Raw genomic sequence first — 22610 nt, forward strand, 5'->3', positions numbered from 1 at the left:
ATAGTGATCATGAATTTGGCTTCCTTGGGTGTGAGATGGCTGAAGCTGTTGACCCATGCACACGTGTTGGTATTTACAATTGTCTCATGGATCCCGGCAGGTCCACAAGCAGACCACTCATATGGGGAGCACCAAATGAGTTCCAGCCACAGTTCTTTTCTAAGCTTTAGATGCCTCATGAAGACGCAGGGACTTCTTCCGAGTGCGACCTGGTCACATCAGGGCACATTCAGCAGCAGAAGTCTGTTTCCAGTACAGTCCTTGGCATGGCTAAATTCCATTGTCCCTTTTTCAGCAGTCAAAAATCCATGATAAATTCTGTACAACACTGCAGTCAATAACAGCAGCACCAGACAGTATATTAATTCCTTTACCATAAAGCTATATGGAATTATAACTTTCTAAGGGTGGTGTTATTAAAAGGATCACAGAATCTCTAAATATCAGATGTGTACGTCTGGGTAAATACATTGCCGTACAAAATCTCAGACATGCAGTTCATGCTTTAGGACTTAGAGAATAATAGACGTTATGTGATCAATAATAAAAATGACATTTGTCTTCCTCACAAAAAATAAACATGAGAATTAAGGATTAATCAACAGTCTCAAGGATCCTGAATGCCTTAGAAATAATAATGTTTATCCCTCAATTTATAGTATGGCATTTTTCCTCCCTCACATGCCCAATACACCAGACACACTATTGCTATTGCATTCATCGGGACGCTGTAAACAGAATTTCTTCCACTTGGGCTGAATAAAACTCCCTAGGGGTTTTGCTGGAGTGTAGTGATGAATGCTGGTTGCTAGGTAGTAGACACTGACACTGCAGCCAGCAACCAAATGTAATGGTGATACTGCTGCTTAAATCCTGCTTATCAAAAAGGTTCACAGTACTGATTAACGTAGGTAGTCTACAGGGCATCATCCATTTACACACAAAGCAGAGAGGCTGTTCCAAATAGCAGAGAAGGCAGGGGGCAGGGGAGAGGACCCGGTACTAAAATCATGAACATCTTATCAAGGCATTTCTGTGCTTCATGAAGACAGATGGCATATACATTGAAGACAGGGAGCTAAGACAGACAGACAAAATGCCATACAGGACAAAGCACCTGATTCAACACTGCCTGAAAATCTGATTAATCCCGTGAGTCAGAAATTTAAGGCTGGTCAAGAAAGCCTCCAGTGAAAACAATCATCTTTGATGTTTGCACAAAAATCAATAAATAAAAATAAAGGAAGGGGATAAAAAAAGACACGAGAGCTTTGGGTGATATTTGGCACTTTGCCTCTGAAAATGATGACAAATCCTGGGATTGGAAAAAAATATATATGACTCTATACCAAGCAGCAATTCCTGGCTAAACAATGCAAGCCTGGCTGGCAGTTACCTTTCTCTCATGTTTTGTGCCTTCCCCAAGTCATTAAGTAAGAGCTCTGGCCTCAGCTCGCGTGTAACCAGTAATGACAACCTCTTTGCAGTTATCTGTGTGCAAACAACCAGAGACATTCAGAACTCCAATACAGCATTTTTGAAGAAAAGTAAATCAACCAAGAAATTAAACTGTTTAAAACAAATATTTCTTTCAAAGAATAAGGAAAAAAAATGTCAAGTGAAACTCGCCCTCCCTGCCCCACAATTCAACATGCAGAACAGTCAACCAGTGCTTTCATATCAGCAGGTACACATATCCTGAGCCATCCACGGTCCCCGAACTCTGCGACATTGCTTTCAGGTGATAGAGACAAGATGGTCCATGCAAATGAGCTGACCAAAGTCATGTTGTGTGCAATCAAGATAGGATCCCAAACATCTTCAAAATGGTTTAGAGTCACGAGAAATGAAGGTCCAATGAAGTGACCGGTGTTTGGAAGCACACTGTTTTAATTATATCTCCCTGAAGATATGTTTACGTATTAGCATACTGGCCAATATCTGACACTACCTGTCATTTTATTGCGAAAGGAGAGCAGGGTAATTAATATGGAGAAGTAGCACTACTTTAGATAATCTTTAAAGCCAGGAGAAGATTTGTTAGCTACCCAAGTGGCATTTCTGACTTCAAAAAGTAGTATCATGCAGGATTGAAACTGTATTTAATGGAGCCTGGAGTAACTCTACATTTACTTATTTCCATTTTGGGGTAAACAGTACTCGAATTCATACAATTTAGCCGACTGATGCAGTTTGGTTTACAAAATAGATGGGATGGGAGATCGAGGGCGCCTCAGAGGACAAGGAGAGTTGTAGGGTGATGTTACTGGAGACAGCCTCAGAGCATTGCCTGCCAAGCCCGCTATGTTGTTTAAGCTTCGGGATTTTTCATATCCTTTTATGAAAAAATGCACAGACATCAGTTGAATTCAACCAGAAAATAGACACAGACAAATAATACCATGCAGGATAATCAAAAGTGCTATTTTGAGTTCAAGGAAAAAAAAATTTTTTTACAAAGAATTCAATATTGAGACCATTTATAACTTAAAAAAATAAAGCTCACTATAGCTGTCATTCCCAAGAAATTAAATCAAAACTTATAGTTGTAATACTTCAAAATTCATTCTTTCCCACTGTAATTTGTATTGATGTAATTTTGGTATATAAAATACTACAGATCTTTTAAGAGTTAGGCAAAGCAACTTAAGTAAGATATAAACTTGGCTAATATTTTTAAATTTCAGAATCTGTTTCTAAAAAAAAACCAAATGGGCTATTTTTTCTTTTCATTTTGTATTGTTTACTAAGCTAATAAGCATGATCAACTTTAAGTGGACAACTCTTTTTCCAGCATATTCAATTTTTCAGCTTTATAGTGTTAAAAGGTTGATTCTTAAATAATGGCGTTTGATGCCATTATCTAGGTGATGTAGAATGCCCATTTCTAAATCTTTGGATAAAAAAATGTAAAGAAAAAAGGAAGGAAATGAAATATAAATTGAGTCATAATTTCAGTGAATTACAGTCTGAACTTTATGATGTGATGTTTTCAGTTAGCTCTCCACTGCCAAGAACTGAGAACCATTTGATCATAATTCACTTTTTCTATTATCTTGCGTTCTAATCAACTGTACGTGATTATCATGGACTTACGGAATAAAAGATCCTCCTCACAAGCTTTAACCCAGTGGTTTTCCTTAGTCACTCAAGCAACATTCCCATCAAAGTCACCTTTGGGAAGATTCATATATTGTAGCATTATTTATTAGAAAAAGAGTAGAGGCAGTTCAGTGGGGTGGTTAGCACCATGTAAAGTTAGAAGTGAACTGTCTTAAAAGCAGGACAACTATTGATTGAAAAAGTAGTCAAGAACCAAATGTAGGAGTCAGTCATAAGAAAAACTAGTCAGGAAATAAATGTTCTGACAAGTCCACTGAAAAAAAGTGTTGTCGAACAGGAAAATGAAATTCCCTCAGCCAAAGCTGAGCAAGTGGATACAACTTCACTAAACTTCATGGATTCCGTAGCCTCAGGACATATTCCTTGGGCTCTGATTAGCCCTTGGTGTGCATGATTAGTATATGAGAAAGAAAATGGGCCTTTTGTGTTTCCCTGTGTTCCTCTCAGGTACTTTTTTTAATTTTCATGGAACTTCTGGGGAAGAAGCTAATACTATCTCTCCTCCTTGCACTAGAAAAGAAGAAACATTTTCAGTGAGTTAGTGATTATTTGATTTTCAAGCAGCCAGTACAAGAATGGACACCGACTGTAATAACTGCTTTACTGTGGGAGAAGCTGGACTGGACAGAAACGTCCTTCCCCATACACACACACAGAAACTTTCAGCGGTCTTCCTTGAGATTTTGTAGATGGAAATTTATGCCATCCATAACCTATTGTAAAATTCTCTAGGACATCCTTTCTGCTAATGAGAGGATTATATGCCAATAAGCTTTGTTAGCATTTAGAGATATAAAACATGGTAGGCAACATGTATTTCATTCTATTCCAGAGGATGATGGAATACTTAATAAGAGGATGTCTTAAATAATTAAAAAAGAATTGCAGATAATTTATCCTTACACAGGGACCTCCACGCTCCTGAAGAGCTAGTCATTACTGCTCTTCTATAAAGACATTGGAAGTATAACTTTGGGAATTATATGAAGAATAATTTATCCTAGTTGACCATGTAATCTCCCTACAGGACCTCCAAAAAGGTAAAAATTTACTTGATCGTTTTATGTTAATCACCCTAGTTATATGTAAATCTTGGTTCCCATTCTTAATGTTCAATTATTATTCTGAATTACAGTTTTTAACATAAATATTATCTATTCTGTTTATAAGTCCTTTTACTTTAATAACTATAATTTCAGTGTTAATTTGAAAAGACTTCCTTCTAATTTAATAACAAGTATTTAGTAAAATTATACGTTATTCATTGAATATATATATATTTTATTCTGCAGGTTCATTTCTGATACAAAATTTGATAAGGTTTTGCTTAAGCAAACTTTTTATTGAGTGGAATGGTTAAAAATATAATTCATGAGAATAAACAATATTGAACCTACTTGGAATTGGCATCTAAATACAAGGTGTGCCTATTATATTATATGGTCCTTTTTTTTTAGTTTTTTAATTTTTTTAACATTTACTTACTTTTGAGACAGAGAGAGAGACAGAGCATGAACAGGGGAGGGTCAGAGAGAGAGGGAGACACAGAATCTGAAACAGGCTCCAGGCTCTGAGCTGTCAGCACAGAGCCTGACGCGGGGCTGGAACTCAGGGACTGCAAGATCATGACCTGAGCCGAAGTCGGACGCTTAACCGACTGAGCCACCAAGGCACCCCAATTATATGGTTGTCAAAAGCATGTGCTTATATGGGGAAATATTGAAACTGCCTAGCAATGTACTATCAATGGTTATGTTTTTGTGTATGTAATATGATTTCCTAAAAACTACTGAATAAATAAAAACACAGGTTCTAACTATTGGGAGTTCATTCTTACAGGGAATCCATAAATTTTCTTAATGTATGTCCAACTATATTCATACTTGTTGGTAGAAAAAGAATTCAGTGGGAATCTGGTAATTTCTTTTCATCTGTACAGGGGAGAATTTTCAGCACACTAAAATCAAATCAGTTGAAAGACCAACTTGAAAGATAAAAAAGGGATCATTTAGGAAATAAATGCCTGAATAAGAGTAATAGCAGAAATCTATAATCTACATAAAAGGAAACAAGAGAAGAAGTTAATAGATTCCTGATAAACATGACAAGACAACACACTAAAAAAAAATAAGTGAAGTTAGCCAAAATGTTACAAGGACTGGGAGGAAAAACACAGTAGTGTAAAAAAAACTAAGCAAGAATGAAAAAAGAAGTCGATTATGATGAGAAATGACAAAGAATAAAAGCCCATAGATGAATTTTCAAAGATGTGCTCACTGATAAAGAGAACTTTGTCTTTGTGACATAGAATTTTATGTATAATTTTTCCATACAAACTAAATATCTTATTAATTGCTTTGCTTATGAAACTTTGCCATTTTATAGAAAAATTCTATATTTGCATAATGTTTTATAATTTGCAAAGTATTTTTTCGTATGTGGTCTCCTTTGATAGTTTAAAATTCAAATATTGTCTGACAGTGGAAGGAAAAAAATTTAGCTAAGTTCTTAACCATGTAACCTTAGTATAAGCATTGGATGTGATACTTCATTATGTGATGTTCAAGAATGTATAAAAATATAGCCACACATTACATATAAATATATATATACATATATATACATATATACACATATATATATATACACATATATAGTGGGTTAAGATATGTAATGTACTTAAAATATAATGTTCTATACAATAAATTATTAGTTATACGTTATTATCATTAGTTAATGTATGTATACATATTTTGCTTAAGTACAATGATAGGATATTAACTATCATAAAATATTTAAAAAATTGTTCTAGCACTTAATATTTAAATGTAAATTAGCAAACAATCAAATAAACATATTCAAATAATTGAAATATATTTTCGTATAAAGAATAGATGCAGAGGAATGGAAGTAGCTGAAATGAAGAAGTATTTGAAATATTACATACTAAAGAAATAAAAGAAGAGTCTGACTTCTCTTTTGAGATCAAAGGCATGGAGACAGACAGGACAATAAAAAGTGTTCAGAAGCAATGAAAGAGAAGTACAATATGGGTAATGAGACATTTCAAAGAAGACATCACAAAATAAATATTGAAGGCTTAAAATGTTAAAGTATTCAATTGGGAGAAACTGCAATGAATAGCAAAAAGTGAAGTATTTTTAAAACACAGTTGCACTAATATGAACGTTTTGGATTGGTTTTCATTCAAATTCAGTACATTGCATAAGAAATAATTATAGTTCTTTCTCTATTCTGTCAATAAACAGAGAAAGAGAACCATGGCAATAAAGCAATCAGAATTATCAAAGTAGGAGTAATCAAAGAGCATATCAGCCCTTGGACCAGGGTAGGTAATGTCACAAAATTATTTCTTAAGGAGCGGGTAAAAGGGCCCAATTGTCCCGAGATCCATAAAGTTTACTCAAAACAAAAACAAAAAACAGCACCTAGGGAATGGTCAGAGACAGTGGCATAATCTAGAAAATTGGAAGCACATGGTGGAATGGTGCTTCAATACTGTTATATTCCTTGACCAAGATGCCTAACCAACAAAATATACTCATTCAACAAGTGTTATTGAGTATCTTCTGTGTGCAAGTCACAGTTCAATGTGGGTTGAAAATAGTAATAAACGTAAAATTATTAGTATTGCCTTGAAGAGAAATTCTGTATCACATTATATAAGTACACAAGTAGCCTTTCAAGTGATTGGATATACTGTTTTATATGGCCAGGGATGTTATATCTTTTTAACCTTGTGACATTCAGATAAATCATGGCAAAGACTGCCCAAATACTGGATAAGAGGTTTAATTAGAGAATGTTTAAAGCTTTTCTTTGAAAAAAGCCTTATTGTTCTATCAATTACTTATCAAATATATGCATAGAGCCAATTACTGAGTTTTATTACTTGTAGTTTAAAAGACAACTTTTAAAGACTGCCGAGTATATTATATTAAGATAATTAGATGAGCAACTTAATTTTTAAATACCCCATTACAATTCTTCCCATAGACAAATGGAAAGCAAAACCAAGAATGAATGAATGAATGAATGAAGACAGAAATGAATGAATGAAGAAAGAAAGAAAAGACAGAAATGAAGAAAGAAAGAAAGAAAGAAAGAAAGAAAGAAAGAAAAGAAAGAAAAAGAAAGAAAGATGAAATACCTTTCAGATATGACAGTCAAGTGTACTGTTATGATATGTACTTTAAATGTTTATAATGAGAAAAGAGATGATGAGAAATGTGAAACAACACTGTGTGCAGTTTTTCCTAGAAAATGACGAAAGAGCATTTATATCACTCCATATATTAGTAGCACTTAATTTCTAAGTCACCTGTTAGGATCTGATTAAATGCATGCCTACCTTTCCTGATCCCTCCATCAGAAGCACACGTGTAATCACCTGTTGTCAGTAGGAAACATGTTTCCCCTCTTCTGTTTTTGTCTCTGGTACTAGAGCGTCTGATGGGGAGCCTTTCTGGGGGTGATAATGGCGGCTCACTTCCTGTACTGTCGTCACCTGATAACACTGGTCACAGCACCATGCCCATTGACAGACAGTGATGGATGAGGAAATGAGACAGTACAAAGAGTTTACACTGAATGTCCATAGTACAGTCACTCCATATACAAAACACAGTAATCACATCATGATAAGAAAAAGGATTTTCATCACTCATTACAAAAATCTACATGGAGCAAAATGGAAATGTATTGAAAAGGAGAGAAATGTTCTTTGGGAAATTTCCATTCCATTTTGGATCCCATTTAGTAGGAAACTGACTTTCACAGAACTAATATGAATTCAAAACAAGTGTGATAATGAACTAGCACACACAATATCTTAAGATTTCTGACATGCTTTCTAGTTACTGTGAATAGGAATCTTTAAAAGTGGAGCCTACTTAAGGAAAAACTCCGAGGTACATATTTGTCTTTGGAGTTCTTTAAGACACAGGCTTTTAATATTTGCTGAAAGTAATTTCCCCCAAAATATTAATAAAATAAATCCAAAATCTCACTTTATGTCCAGGTTCTCCTTTTTGAAATGAAAAATATTTTTTGAGCATAACAAAGGAATAAGATTAATTTCTCCAAATGCCCTTGAAACAACTGTTTACTTCTATATGCTTGCCAAAGACATTTACATCCTATTGGCCTAGATGCTAGCTTGTTATAACAATATTTACCCAGGCTGAGAGTTTGTCCTCTTTTTCCATGCCCTTCATAAGGAATCTGCACAGGTATACTGAGAACAGTCTGATGAGACCAACATCAACTAAACTCCACTATTCATAAAGACATTCTTGGCCTAATAGTTTTTAGATATATTGACAGAATCTGCAGAACAATGTACTAAATGAACAAAAAGATCTTTATGAATAATATATTTAAGAAAGCATTTTAGTTCCAGCCACATTTTTTCCCCACTTACTTCGCAAAAACTTCTGGAAACTAATGAAGGGACCTATGGAAATGTTACTTGCCTTTTTTGTTTGTTTGCTTGCTTGCTCTGTGTAATTGGTGTCATTTCTGAATTATGCAAAAGTATTCACATAGGATTATCGTAAATCTTTTTTTACAAGAAAAATATTAAATATATCTAAGTTACAGGGAATGCACATATCTTAAATTTTCATAGTGGGCTCAAAGCTAATTAAATTGTTTAATCTACAAAATATTTCATCTGTACCCATACACAATAAACTAGAGAGGACACTACTGCCTATAACTTTGGCAAAATGAACATCAATTATCAGTTGATGTCCTCTAGATTATTTATGGCAATGGAGAGGAGAAGGGATTCAGCAATATATCACCCAAAATTCATTTTGGGAGGGAACAGAGCGCCCAATGCATACTGTAGAAAAAAGGAAATCCACAGGGAAATTCAACTTTGCCATTGATTAGACAAAGCAGATCATCTATCTCCAGAATAATGGTAAGTCTATTATATTACATAGCATTTTACCCAATCTAAAGGGATTATACTGAAGATCCTACCTAAGTTAACAATCATGAAAATTTAATCAACCCTCCAGAATATTACTAGCAACAACTTATATTATCAAAAGGGCTATCTTCCATATCACCTTTTTGGTGTTCAGGCTTTTCAAATATAAGCATCCATTCTTTTTAAGTAACTGCTTCTTGTGAATTAGGTTGAGATGCATGGCCCCATGTGGCAGAGATAAAACTGAGACAAACACGCCAAGCCAAATGATATGGAAAGCAACATTTTGAGAATGGAAGATGGAAAATGGCCAATATCATACCATCACATCGTGCAGGGGAACAAAGAAACATTGGCACAAGAGCAACAAACAGGCAAAAGAAAATATTGGCACCATCAGCAGAGGGCATTCCCACTAAAGCAGGAAAACTCTATAGACCAGCTACGCAGGCTTCTACTTGGAATCTACTGAGAAAAGCTACAGGCTACAGTCTAGCTATCTACAAGCCTGATACAAACACATGTTTTGCGAAGGGGTAGAACTGAAAACTCATGAAAGTTTACAGAGAATGAAAATGGTTGCCTTCTATCTAAGGGACATACTGGTCTATAAAGTATTTAATGGCATGCATTTGAAATCGTGCCTTACCTGATCTGTTATGTTCCAGAAGCCGATTGTCTTTGCCCAGACACGTGTCACCCTGTGTGCTATTACAGGCCATATTTAATTCTGTCTTGCAAAAAGTAGGTGAGCTTGCCTGAGGGGCAGGAGGGATGTGCTTCTTTCTTTTCCTTGGAAGTTTCTGCTTCGCCATTGCCAAGGAGTAGTACATCCCAAAGTTGTTGACAATGACAGGCACTGGCATGGCTATTGTCAGCACTCCAGCCAGAGCACACAGGGCTCCCACCAGCATCCCTGACCATGTTTGGGGGTACATATCCCCATAGCCCAAGGTAGTCATGGTCACTACAGCCCACCAGAAGCCAATTGGAATGTTTTTAAACTGCGTGTGCTCACTAGCTGAAGGGTCGTTAGGTTGAGCTCCTACTCTCTCGGCATAGTAGATCATAGTAGCAAATATCAAAACTCCTAGAGCCAGGAAGATTATCAGCAGCAAAAATTCATTAGTGCTAGCTCGAAGAGTGTGTCCAAGCACCCTCAGACCTACAAAATGGCGGGTGAGCTTGAAGATTCTCAGGATCCTCACAAATCTTACCACCCTGAGGAAGCCAAGTACATCTTTAGCAGCTTTGGATGACAGCCCACTGAGTCCCACCTCTAAGTAGAAGGGTAGGATGGCCACAAAGTCAATGATATTCAAGAGATTTTTGATGAATTCAAGTTTATTAGGGGAAAAAATGATACGGACTAAAAATTCAAAAGTAAACCACACCACACACACTCCTTCTACATACGTCAAGGCAGGATCCGTTTCGATTTCATATTGCAGAACAACGCTTGTGCCATTGATGACTGGTTCTGTCTTGTTTTTAACAATATTGAAAGCTTCATGTGTCTCCAGGCAAAAGGTTGTGATCGAAACCAGGATGAAGAATAAAGAAGCAAAAGCAATAAACTGTAGGGGGCGGGGGGAGGGAAAGAAATAAAAAAAGAAACAAAGAGTGATCTGAACTATAATATACTTTGATCCAAATCTAAGAGCATCGATCCCCACAGATGAAAAAGAGCAAAAGCATATTTGGAGATTTTGGAGGTTTTGCTTGGGATGTTATTTAAGTGAAAGAAGAGATGTGTAGGTATCATTAATTAGAGTTGCACATGTAATTTGTTTCAAGTTCTGTTTTCTGTTATATAGGCAAAAACTTTTGCTTATGTTGGAAAATAATTTCTTGACTCTTTTGTAAAAGAAAATATACCTGTTAAGAAAGCATAAAAATCAATCCAAAACAACGTTAAAGGGCAACAGACTAAAGAAAAAAATGTAGACAGTGGCTCCAGATATTGGTTCTGATCCTAGAAACCTTCATGTATTAGATCAAGTTTTACATCTATAAATATAAGGTACAGTTCATACTGATGGAAATTTGGAAGCTACCCAAATTTAACTGTAGGTTTTTAGCTATAAATAAAATGCTCCAAGTTGTCATAGGTATGGACATGAAAAAAACAAAACAAAACAAAACAAAACAAAACAAAACAAAACCTTTTGAGCTTTGTTAAAGTTAAATTGTATCAGTTTAAGGTGGAGACTTGTCCAAAAGAACAAATCTAGGGAAGAGGAATAGTCAACAAGACCGAAGAGAAAGAAACAGAGTTAAGGAACAAATTAAAAGACAATTTTCTTTCTCACCTGAAAAAGAACTCCAAGTGTTATTAGAGTAGCATGCTATAAAATTGCAGGGTTTTTGGGTTTTTTTTGTAATTCAACTTTTTAGTTCATTTCATCAGTCCCTTATGTGAATACACACACCCACTAATACAGAATAATAATAAAATCTCTCCTTATATAGTTCCTATTACTGCCAGACATTCATAAAAACAAATTATGTAAATAACTCATATCCATCTCATAACACTACTATTATCATATTTTACAGTTCTACAATATTAGCACAGAGTTTAAGCTACTTTTGCAAGATGTAAGATAACAAAAGGATAGACGAAACACCCTAACCTGATAAGTTTTGCTCCCAATTGTTTTGTTAACTACCAAACGCTTGCATGTTGAATACAAATATGTTAAACCATTTACTTATCTTGGGATCACATACTTCTTAATATTCAAACTCTGAAAACTTAACACCCAGTTGTCTGAGTGAATGGTACTGTGACAGTACCAGAGGCTTTCAAAGAAGCCTGCAGAGTTCTAGTGCTCTCGGATAATGCCCTTGGACTTAGCGTCTGTAATGAGCACCAAGGGATTGCCCCTTGAATATCCAAATTAATTAATTATGTAAGAACAAGGGGTCATCAGTCAAGTGGAGGGTAGCCCTTACTTGGAAATATTAGGGTATATCCAAATCCCAAAACTGTCCCCTAATACCTGTTCTTCACCCATACCATTGAAAAGATCAAAGTTTCAAGAAGAGATTGAAACTACCTCCTTTTTTTCCTGGTTGAGTTTCAATGTAAGAGAGATACAAAAGGACTAAAAGAAAACATCTTAGGATGGTAACTATCTGCCTTAAAGAACCACCTCAAATTCTGAAATTGTATCTATGCAGGGTAACAGTTGGTACACTGTTCATATAGAATTACAAAGCATGCCATTTTCATGGTTTTGCCTTACTCCCCCATGCATGTCTTCCAATCTCCCTTGGTTTTGACATTATGGTTTCACTAATATCTTTTCCCAGACATAATGCAAGACACTAACATGTTTTCACTCAGCTTTCCCTTTGTCCAAATAAATATACAGTTCATTTTTTAATAACTACTTGTTGTAATAGTATCACTAAGACCCTCTAGATGCTTTACAAGATAGTATCTTCTAGAGGAAGAATCAATCATCCTTGATGCATGCATTACTTCTTAATGCTTAATGTAATCACAATTTTATCTATAGATTTGTTTCTGATTCCCCCTGAAATTTTTTGTCATCAGAGCCCTGCTGGTGGGTATATGTTGATGCCCCCATCAAGCCCCCCCCCCCCCCACCACATGCTCCCCCATCCACATCCAGTCTCCAGCATTTCAGATGAAATGTCAAAAGTTTCAGTGCACACATTCTATCTACAAGGCAGGTAGACAATATAAGGCAGTTAAAGCAAACTGTAATTTTATTTTATGCGTCTAGTATTCCTCAGTCAGCATTTTTTCAGTTAACTTTGCCAAACTCTCTCCACCTACATTCAGGTGAAATGAATGGGACTTCCCAACACTGCTGTTTCAAAATCTGTCCTCACTTCCCAGCCATATCCCAAACAACAAAGACAGTTTTCTAGGGTACTTTGATGCTTGTAAATACGAAACACTGGGACCTTTTATGAGGGAACGTTTTCTTACTCTTCATTCATTCATTCATTCAAGTATGAATTAGGTGCCTCTCTGTGCCAGGCCACAGGGTTAGGGCTTCAATTTAACAGTAGATAACAAAACACAATCCCTGCATTTGAGGAATTCACAATCCATTAGGGAGACAGACATTAAATAATGAACCATGCAAAAATTATATAATTACAATTGTGATAAATGCAATGAAGGATAGAAAGGCTCAAAAACGGGGCTTTATTTAGACTGAGGGGTCACAGACACCTCTGACAAAATATCAATAGACTGGAATTTGAGGGATAAATGAAGGCTAACTTGATGGAAACGGGAGACCCATATATAACACAGTAGGAAATTTTAACAAAACGTCTAGACTTTTTCAATCTGGCTTTCTCAAGTGATGCCTTTACTGTAACACTGCAGGAGCAGAAGGTTTTCCAAGTCTGCCTCTTTTGCACAAATTACGATGATTAAAGCCCAAGCTAGCACAGAGGCTCTGACATTTTAAAGGTTAACCTCTTTTCCTAAAGAGGCTTAAGTAAACTAGAAATATTACCTAGATTTTAAAATGAGGCTGTAAAGAGACTTTAGAGCAGTTTGATTGCTTATGGTCCTCCTTTGGACTTGCTGGCTTATTGGGAAAGCTTTAGAATTCACTTGTCTTAAATTATTGTAACAGCCCCATTGTTTGGGATGAAGTAAAAATACAAGATATATAGGTTAACGTGGCTTTTAACTTAAAGTCCTATGCAAATACTATAAATCACTATTATTTATACTTTAAAAATATATAATTATTACCTCAATAAGCACTACCAGAACCTGAGGCTTATGTTCATTAAATGAGTTATTATGTTGTCAGAAAAAGGTCAGCAGAGTCATAAGGTACTACACTTGGTGGTTGGAGTTTAAGTAACATGAATCATCTTGTTAAATTACCCATTTTAATTATCCACCCACAGAAGACATGAATAGACAGACACTTTTCTAAAGAAGACATCCGGGTGGCTAAGAGACACACATAAAGATGGTCAACATCACTCATCATCAGGGAAATACAAATCAAAACCATGATGAGCTACTGACCTCACACCTATCAGAATAGTTAAAATTAACACCACAAGAAACAACAGGTGTTGGCAAGGGTGTGGAGACAGGGGAACCCTCTTGCACTGTTTGTGGGAATGTAGACTGGTGCAGCCATTCTGGAGAACCGTATGAAGGGTCCTCAAAGAAGTAAAACTAGAACTACCTTATGACCCAACAATTGCAATAGTAGGTTATTTACCCAAAGGATACAAAAATACATTTTGGGGGGTTCATGCACCCCAATGTTTATAGCAGCATTATCAACAATAGCCAAACTATGGAGAGAGCCCAAATGTCCATCAACTGATGAATGTACAAGAAGATGTGCTATATATATATAAATAATGGAATATTACTCAGCCATCAAAAAGAATGAAATCTTGTCATTTGCAATGACATGGATGGAGCTAGAATATATTATGCTAAGAGAAATAAGCCAATTGGAGAAAGACAAATATCATATGATTTCACTCATATGTGGAATTTAAGAAACAAAACAGATGAACATATGGGAAGTGAGGGAAAGAGAAAAGAGGGAAACAAACTACAAGAGACTTAAAGATAGAGAACAAACTGAGGGTTGATGGAGGGAGGTGGGAGGAGGATGGGTTAGATGGGTGATAGATATTAGGGAGGGCACTTGTTGGGGCACCTAAGTGGCTCACTTGGCTAAGCGTCCAACTCTTGATTTTGGCTCAGGTCATGATCTCAAGATTTGTTGAGATCAAGCCCAATGTTGGGCTCAGCCCTGACAGTGCAGAGCCTGCTTGGGATTCTCTCTCTCTCTCTCTCTCTCTCTCACTCACTCTTTCTTCCTCTCCCCCCTCAAAATGAATAAATAAATATTTTTAAAAGGGAGGGCACTTGTTATGATGAGCACTGGGTGTTGTATGTAGGTGATGAATCATTGAATTCTACTCCTGAAACCAATATTGCACTGTACGTCAACTAACTAAAATATAAATAAGTAAATAAATAAATAAATAAATAAATACTTGCCCATCCATATTCCTAGAAAAGAAATTTAGTCACATTCATTAGAATATACCTGGGGAGCTTACACAAATGTGAATTCCTTACCCTCCACATGACACATCAGACACAGATTCTCTTGTTTAGGGAAAGGGAATTTGCATTCAACAAGCTTTTGTAGTGATTGCTATGCATATCAAAGTTTGAAAAACACTGTTTCAGTGTATTTTCAACTTGATAATACAAAGTTGATAATTCATTACTAAATGAATTGGAGAAGTTTCTAAATTATAAGCATTTGTAGACTCTTAAAAGAATCTTCCTAAACCTGTGTGTGTGTGTCTTCGCATGTGAGTTGTGACATAATTCTGGCTTCTACACAAATATTGGTGAAGAAACAAAGCAATTGAACAGCCTCTAAATATACACAATTCTAAGACACAAAAACTTTGAAAGCCAAAAGTTGTCTGTGTTTTTACAAGTCGCTTGGAACTTGAATTTATCAATATTTTCATTAGCATTATTTGAAGAACCACATGATTTTGTATTTTTATTATTCTTCATTGTAATTTTTATAGCTCTGTATATCTTTAGTTTTTAAGGACTTTGTAATTCTGCCAGAGTGTGATAATAGTATAATAGGAAAATAAAAAAGAGTATAAAAAAAGATACAAACTGTCATTACGGGAAAGAGACATTCATTCCAGAAGTAGATGACTGTTTTGCTTTAAAAAAACAAGCTAGATAGGAATTTTTTATTTATAAAGTCTAAAGACACTAGAAATGGTCTAGAATGGGAAGGTCATAACAGAGAACTAAAGTATTCTTCATAATAACATGGTAAAAAGTTGAATGTTGTCTTCTGACAACTTAAAAGTGGGGAAGTTGGAAGGAAATTGAAATCCAGAGAGAAAGAAACGGGAAAGTTCTTTGAGGATGAGGAAAGTCCCATAATGGGAAGGAGCAAGCAAATGAGAGATCCCTGAGCGTTACAGCAGCAGAACTTTGGGACACCGATGGGGAATACCAAACTTTAAGATGCTGCTTGCTCTGCTATGCCTTCAGCAAAAGGTGGTTGTACAAAAGAACCTGGTGTTGATGGTGCTTCGAGTGATGAAGGTATTGGGCCATGCAAAGACAAAAGGAGGGGAGCAGTCAACCATGGAGGCAAGATACAGTGAGGTTCAAAAACTTAGAAGAGTACTAAATAAGAGTAAAAGATAATCAGGAGAAATGTAGCCCTTGTGAGAGTATTAGAGTTATTGAGTTTTTAAGAGAGAAAGATCTCCCCATAGAATGAAAAATAAGAGCTCAGTTTATTGGGAACTTAGTTTGAGTGTCAGATGAAAAGGTGACCCCAGAAGCCTTGAAGACCTAGAATCATCTGGAGGCAACACTTGGAATCCATTATCAAGGAATTTGTGCACTTCATTTGAACTTAATTTTAAGAGACTTGGATACAGAAAATATCTTGTTTTGTTTTGTTTTGTTTTTCTGACTCTCTGAGTTAAGCCCAAATGGGTAAATATGAGGTTAGTTTGAATAATATTAAGTAAAAGAAATTAAAAAGGAAAGAAATGGTGGGAGGGAAGAGGTTTTATTTGTTTTTCTCCTTCACAAACTGGAAAGTGCTTAAGGACCAGAATGATTTCATATCCATTTTTGTAGCTCCTGCTTTTGGCACAGTGGTTAGTATTTAGGATGGCTGGCTGGCTGGATAGAAGGATGAAAGAATTAATGAAAGAATAAATAAATGAACAAAATAATAAGGTAGATCACATTCTAGTGAGAATAAAAATGATGTGAGGAAAAGGAACTAACAGAAATGAAATAATAAAATATGCATATTGAAGCAAAAGAAAGAAAGAAAGAAAGAAAGAAAAAGAAAGAAAGAAAGAAAGAAAGAGCCAAATTTATAGCAGGAGCAAATTGAACTGGTCTGTAGGTCCAAACATTGCCCTCAGTAGCTTCCATTCATTCTGTTAATGGAATCTTATCAAGGAGTTGAGGAAGAAAATCACATTGCCATCTCTCTCTTCCTTTTCCCCTGTGGTAAGACCACAAACTCTTACAGGCATTAAATGAAAATAAGATATAGCATGCTAAATAATTAAAATTTTAGAAAGCTCTCTAGGTGTTCTGTTGACTGAATTCACAGAACTCGTGTATCATCTCAGGGACATTTAGAAGGGAGATGCCCTGCTACAATATTGACTTGTGGACGTAATAAGTAGCCAGTTTTTCTCCCTAAGCCCAGTGTCCATGATTAGCTTGATGAGTGTCTAATACTCTGTTTTTGTTTTGTTTTGTTTTCTAATTAGCGACCATGAAGAGAAAGCCCTCAAAGTGCGGTTCTACATAGAAGATAGTATGTCTATCTACGTCAGTGCAAAGATTCAAGTAGATCTCTAAGTATGTATAATAGGCTGACAGAAAGAGGAGGAAAGCAGGCTATATTTTTGTTTCATTTTCTCTTTCCTGTTAGTATTAAAATGAATAAAACTGAACTCTATTAAAACCTCAAAAGTGCCAAACATAATGAGGACCAGACTGATTAAGTGGCCTTTTTCTGTGCTCCCCTAGCCCAGGATCACTGATGTAGCAATTTTCACACACTTTTGTTACTGATTCTACAAGTCCACAAATTGTTCAAAGAGAAGAACTTAATATCTATCTTTAGAGCCAAACACAGGTTTGACTGATGGCAAGAAGTAGGTGATCAGTTCTTGGGAAATTAGAAAGTGTTTTTGAAGTATGTTTAACTTGGTATGTAAAAATTCCACTGGCTCCAACACAGAATCTCCTTTAAAAGTCACCTTACCCATTAATTCAGTTAGAAACCTCAACCTATATTATAAACCTTTAAGGGGGAAAAGAACTTGAAGAAAAATTAAACTTACCTCTATTTGAAAATAAAAGTCAATGACATAATTTAATAGTTGGAAATTAACATTACAGGGAGATTTTTTAAGACAAATCCTAAAATATATACTTTGTCATGGTCCAAAAATTCCAGTCCTTAAAGGAGATTCCCATTCATGGGCCATGGCAAAGAAAAGCCTGAAAGCTCTTCTTGACCTTGACAATCACCTTGAAAACAGACTCCTCGAATCAGGAAATTGAGGTCACTGGAGTTCATCAATTAAGGTTGTGAAAATAGTCATCAATTGGATGAGGAGTTTAGGAAGGAGGAGTTTTCTTTCCTCCTTGATTTCCTCTCACTTGTGAAAGATGATGAACCATCACTCTGCTTTGAGACGATTTCTCACTTGCTCTGGCATCTTGCAGGAACTTTATGTACTAAAACTGATTTCAGGGCGCCTGGGTGGCTCAGTTGGTTGGGCGTCCGACTTCGGCTCAGATCATGTTCTCAGTCAGTGGTTGGAGCTCCGCGTCGGGCTCTGTGCTGACATGCTGACTGTTCAGAGCCTGGAGCTTGCTTCTGATTCCGTGCCTCCCTCTCTCTGGCCCTCCCCGCTCATGCTCTGTCTCACTCTCTCTCTCTCTCAAAAATAAATAAGCACTAAAAAAAAAAGAATTTTTAAACTGAATGATTTCTTGGGATTATGGTTGCAATACTTGGTCTGGGATCAGCTTTAAATATCCTTTGTATGTAAATACTGATAAAGTTGTCAGATACTCAGGGTTGCCTGACCTTGTCAGTTTTGCTGCAAAAAAACATTAGGTACATTGTACTGGGGTTATTATTCATGGAAACAATGGTTAGGATCTATTTTCTCTCATGGAGCTAATGCTCTGAAAAGGGATCCCAGCACAACAGTTTTAATCAATGCTTGGGAGTACGATTTTATTTTTATATAACTGTTAAGATTGCTGGTGGACTGAGTTAGCCAAAAGGAAGACAGTTGCCTGCTTCAAGAAGAGGTGTCATATTTCAGGTTAAGATGTGAAAGCATGAAGAATGTTGCAGTAAATGCCGATTTCAGAACTCTTAGTGTAGTGTAGGAATTAAGATCCTTGGGAATTAAGTAACTATGGAGGAACATCCTAAATTGCAAAGATTTGCTACTGCCAGCTTTCAACCCAAGTCAATTAAGCCAACCTGCATTATCATAAAACTGCCAAAATGCTGCATCTGCTTAAATGGGAGTTGAGTTTGCTTTATTTGCCTTGTGTACCCTGCCCCTGTTCTATAATGTCTGTAATCGTGAAGACGGAAAAAATTGTAACATTAGTTTCAAATATGTGTTTGTGTATATGTGTGTATACTAAGGAATTTCAGTTTTTGCAATTCCACATGAGGTATATCTATTTTTAGTTTGCATTTTAAGGACATTATATATTTTCCAAACAGAAATGCTTCATTCTTATTATACACATTCTTCTTGTCACTCTTAAATAATTAAATAAAGACATGAGCAAGGACTTCCAACAATGAGGAATCAGAGCTCATAGTACTTCCTGATCCAAAATTTCCACTTTTAGAAATTTACTCTGGTAAAATGTGGATAGAAAAGTACAAGGATATATGTGGAAGGACATTCACTGAAGCATTATTTATCAAAAAAAAAAAGTGTAAGTCAATGGTATATAGCATTACAAAGAATGAGGCAGCTAAATATGGAATGATATCCAATGAAACCTATTAAACAAAAAGATGACTGTGGTACAACAATATGTAGAGTCTAATACAACTTCTATGTACAACTCTATGTACAATCTCTATGTACAACTAATGCATGCTTATAAATAAATAGCAACATTACATTCTTAGCAATAGTTATAAGAGTGGCATCATGTGAATGTGTTGCTAATGGAGAATTGTAACTGATTCTATAAATATCTTCAAAGTTTAAATTTTTTATAAAAAATTCAATCATGTATTATATGTTTTATTTTAAAAGAAAATTCAAAGAAAATAATAACCAAGAGAGGATTAAGCTTGGATCTTCATTCTCAATGACCATTATGCTGATTTTATTATGCCACAGAAATTATACATTGGCAGATTGCCATTTGCCTTCTTTTGCCCAGCACCTTAAATTTAGCAGATGCTCTTAATTATGTATGTATTCAAGTCTCATATACTAGCGTTGCCGTAATTAACAAGAATGTGGTGTTGTTCACAGAACTGTGGTCTCTAGAGAAAGAAAATGGTCTCTTTCATTAGTAAGAATATCCTCAAGGGCCAACCACATAGGGACACCTACAGCCCTGCTTCTGCTGGTTCCATGCAGAGTTGACAATTACTTCAGTTTCTTTTGAGGCCGGTAAAATCAACTTCTCTTCATTCAAGTTTTACTGTTTAAAAGCAGTTCCACAAACTTTATTGGATTTATAACGTTGAATTAGATCTTTCCTCAGTGGGGATGCCAAAAACATATATGATTACTAAATTCATAAATTAGTGAAGAAGGCGAAGAAGATTAACCTACATGTAACTGTATATAATCATGTGTTTATAACACATATATGTTTTATATTTATATAAATGTATCAAATGTGTTTATATGCATAGATAGATATGTATACTATATACAGATATGGATTACAGGTATGAATATATTATGTAGATAAGTATAAAATTGATATAAAACAATATAAGATTTAGATTTCTCAAGTCAAGATACCCAAATATTTTTTGATCACGGAGACTTATGTGACTCCTGATAAAGATATTCCACCATGTTGATACCTTTATCCAATATAGATACACATCATTCACTCTACATTTTTTTTTCCTATGCAACAGGAATTTCACTGAAATTTTTACTTGGCCTATCCACTCACACCTGAGTGTAATTTTCTAGGATACAGGCAAGGGAGGCCTATACATGACATTAGTATTATCACAATGAATTATGGTGTTCAAAGTTTAACTACAATTAAAAGTCATCAAATATGGATACACAGTATCATTTCAGTTCTCTAAGTCTTATGATGAAATTTAAAGTGTTTGTAATTAATATATTGCATGAAAATAACTTTTATAATTGCTTTATTAGACAAGAATTTTATACTTTTTAGTCGTAAGAATAACAGCTTATAGTCACTTCATAGCATAAACATGAATTGTAATTCTTAAATTCCAACTATTGAAAACTCCTTCCAAAACTTCCACATTTATTATATATTGTCTTAAATTCATTTTTAAATGATTTAGTTTGTCTTGCAATGATATGACCTACACCATCATGATCTAGGAATACCTAGGAGGTCACATTTTTAAACCCTATCTACTCTTAAGTCCTAGGATATCTTTCTTGAGGCCAACACTTTCCAAATTAAATTATGCAAGAATCCTGTTTAACTTAGTTGAAAGTGAGGGAGGTAAATAGAATGCTAGTTGAAGGCAAAGGGAGGTGACTAGCTTACAAACACCTGCCAAAGATTTGTTGACTCTGATAAGTCTGTTTCTTTCAACACTCTATACACTTTCAACACATCTGTCTAGCCTACTAGAGCACCTCTGCTGGTCTAGTCCCTATACAACATAGGGAATCCCAAGCTTTAGTCTCAAATGTTAGCATTCTTTTTCCATACCTGCTTGCTCAGTAATCCTTTCTAAAACATAACCATATGCACAGATAGCCAAGTCCTGAGAGTCTCCCATGGTTTATGTGTGCATTCCTTTTTCTTCAAGATCTTTTGTTTGGTGGATATTTGTTCTTTCTTGCTACTAAGCTGGGTCAGGACCCCTCCAATCCACCCTAGTCTACTTCAGCAAGTATGCCTACCTGGAGAAAGAATACTAGAGTCTCAGTTCCTGATCTGCCTGGAAATCTTGGATACTCTTGCAAATAGATGCAGATTCTTCCCAGGGGCAAATTTCCTATATCCCACAAAACAAAAGCTCCTGGGTTAACTGGTACTTTCAATACAAGAAGCAGAAAAGTCATATTTAAAATAGGGAGGAATTGATTGGCTATGTAACTGGAAATCCTATAAGGTGAACCTTAATGTCGTTTGCCTAAGCAATTTAACTATATCAACAGCTGTCTGAATGTGGCCTGGAATTACTAGCAGTCCAGAGACCCTTTTCTTGGGTCTATAAAATCAAAATTAGTTTGAAATAATATTATAATACTTTTTGCTTTTTTCATTCTCATTGTCTTACCAGTTTATAGAGGAGTTTTCCAGGGGCTACATGATGTGGTATATTACAACAGAATGAATGTGCCAAGAAGATAGGAGAATCCAGCCACTTTCTATTAAGTCAGACATGAAACAGATCTACAAAAATGTAAAATAATGTCACCCTTCTCACTTTACTCTTCCTCTTTCAGAAATTTTATTCTTTTTAAAAAATTATTTTTCTAAGTCGTGGAGACGTAATGTAGAGCATTGGGAATATAGTCAATACTACTGTAATAACATTATATGGTGACAGATGGCAACTAGACTTATTATGGGGATCATTTCATAATGTATAAAAATATCAAATCACTAAGACGTACAGCTAAAACTAACAGGATATTGTATGCCAATTACACTTCAGCGTAATTTTTTTCATTAAAAATATGTTTGCTTACATCACTGGATTACATCCTA

The 22610-nt window shown here is 35.5% G+C and overlaps 1 protein-coding gene across 1 annotated transcript in view; it reads right to left on the reverse strand.

Annotated features, from left to right (window-relative positions):
• Positions 1–285: 285 nt before the first annotated feature.
• The window catches only part of KCNC2 (potassium voltage-gated channel subfamily C member 2), a 194785-nt gene continuing 172460 nt past the window's right edge, over positions 286–22610 (reverse strand). Inside the window, exons 3-6 of the mRNA XM_042947191.1 lie at positions 9735–10662; positions 7496–7660; positions 1397–1491; positions 286–328 (exon numbers count right to left, since the gene is read on the reverse strand). Coding sequence (XP_042803125.1) covers positions 1430–1491; positions 7496–7660; positions 9735–10662 — 1155 coding nt within the window. The 3' untranslated portion in view covers positions 286–328; positions 1397–1429. The remainder of the gene's footprint in view (positions 329–1396; positions 1492–7495; positions 7661–9734; positions 10663–22610) is intronic.

Source organism: Panthera leo, chromosome B4, assembly GCF_018350215.1.
Source record: "Panthera leo isolate Ple1 chromosome B4, P.leo_Ple1_pat1.1, whole genome shotgun sequence".
Classification (NCBI taxonomy): Eukaryota; Metazoa; Chordata; class Mammalia; order Carnivora; family Felidae; genus Panthera; species Panthera leo.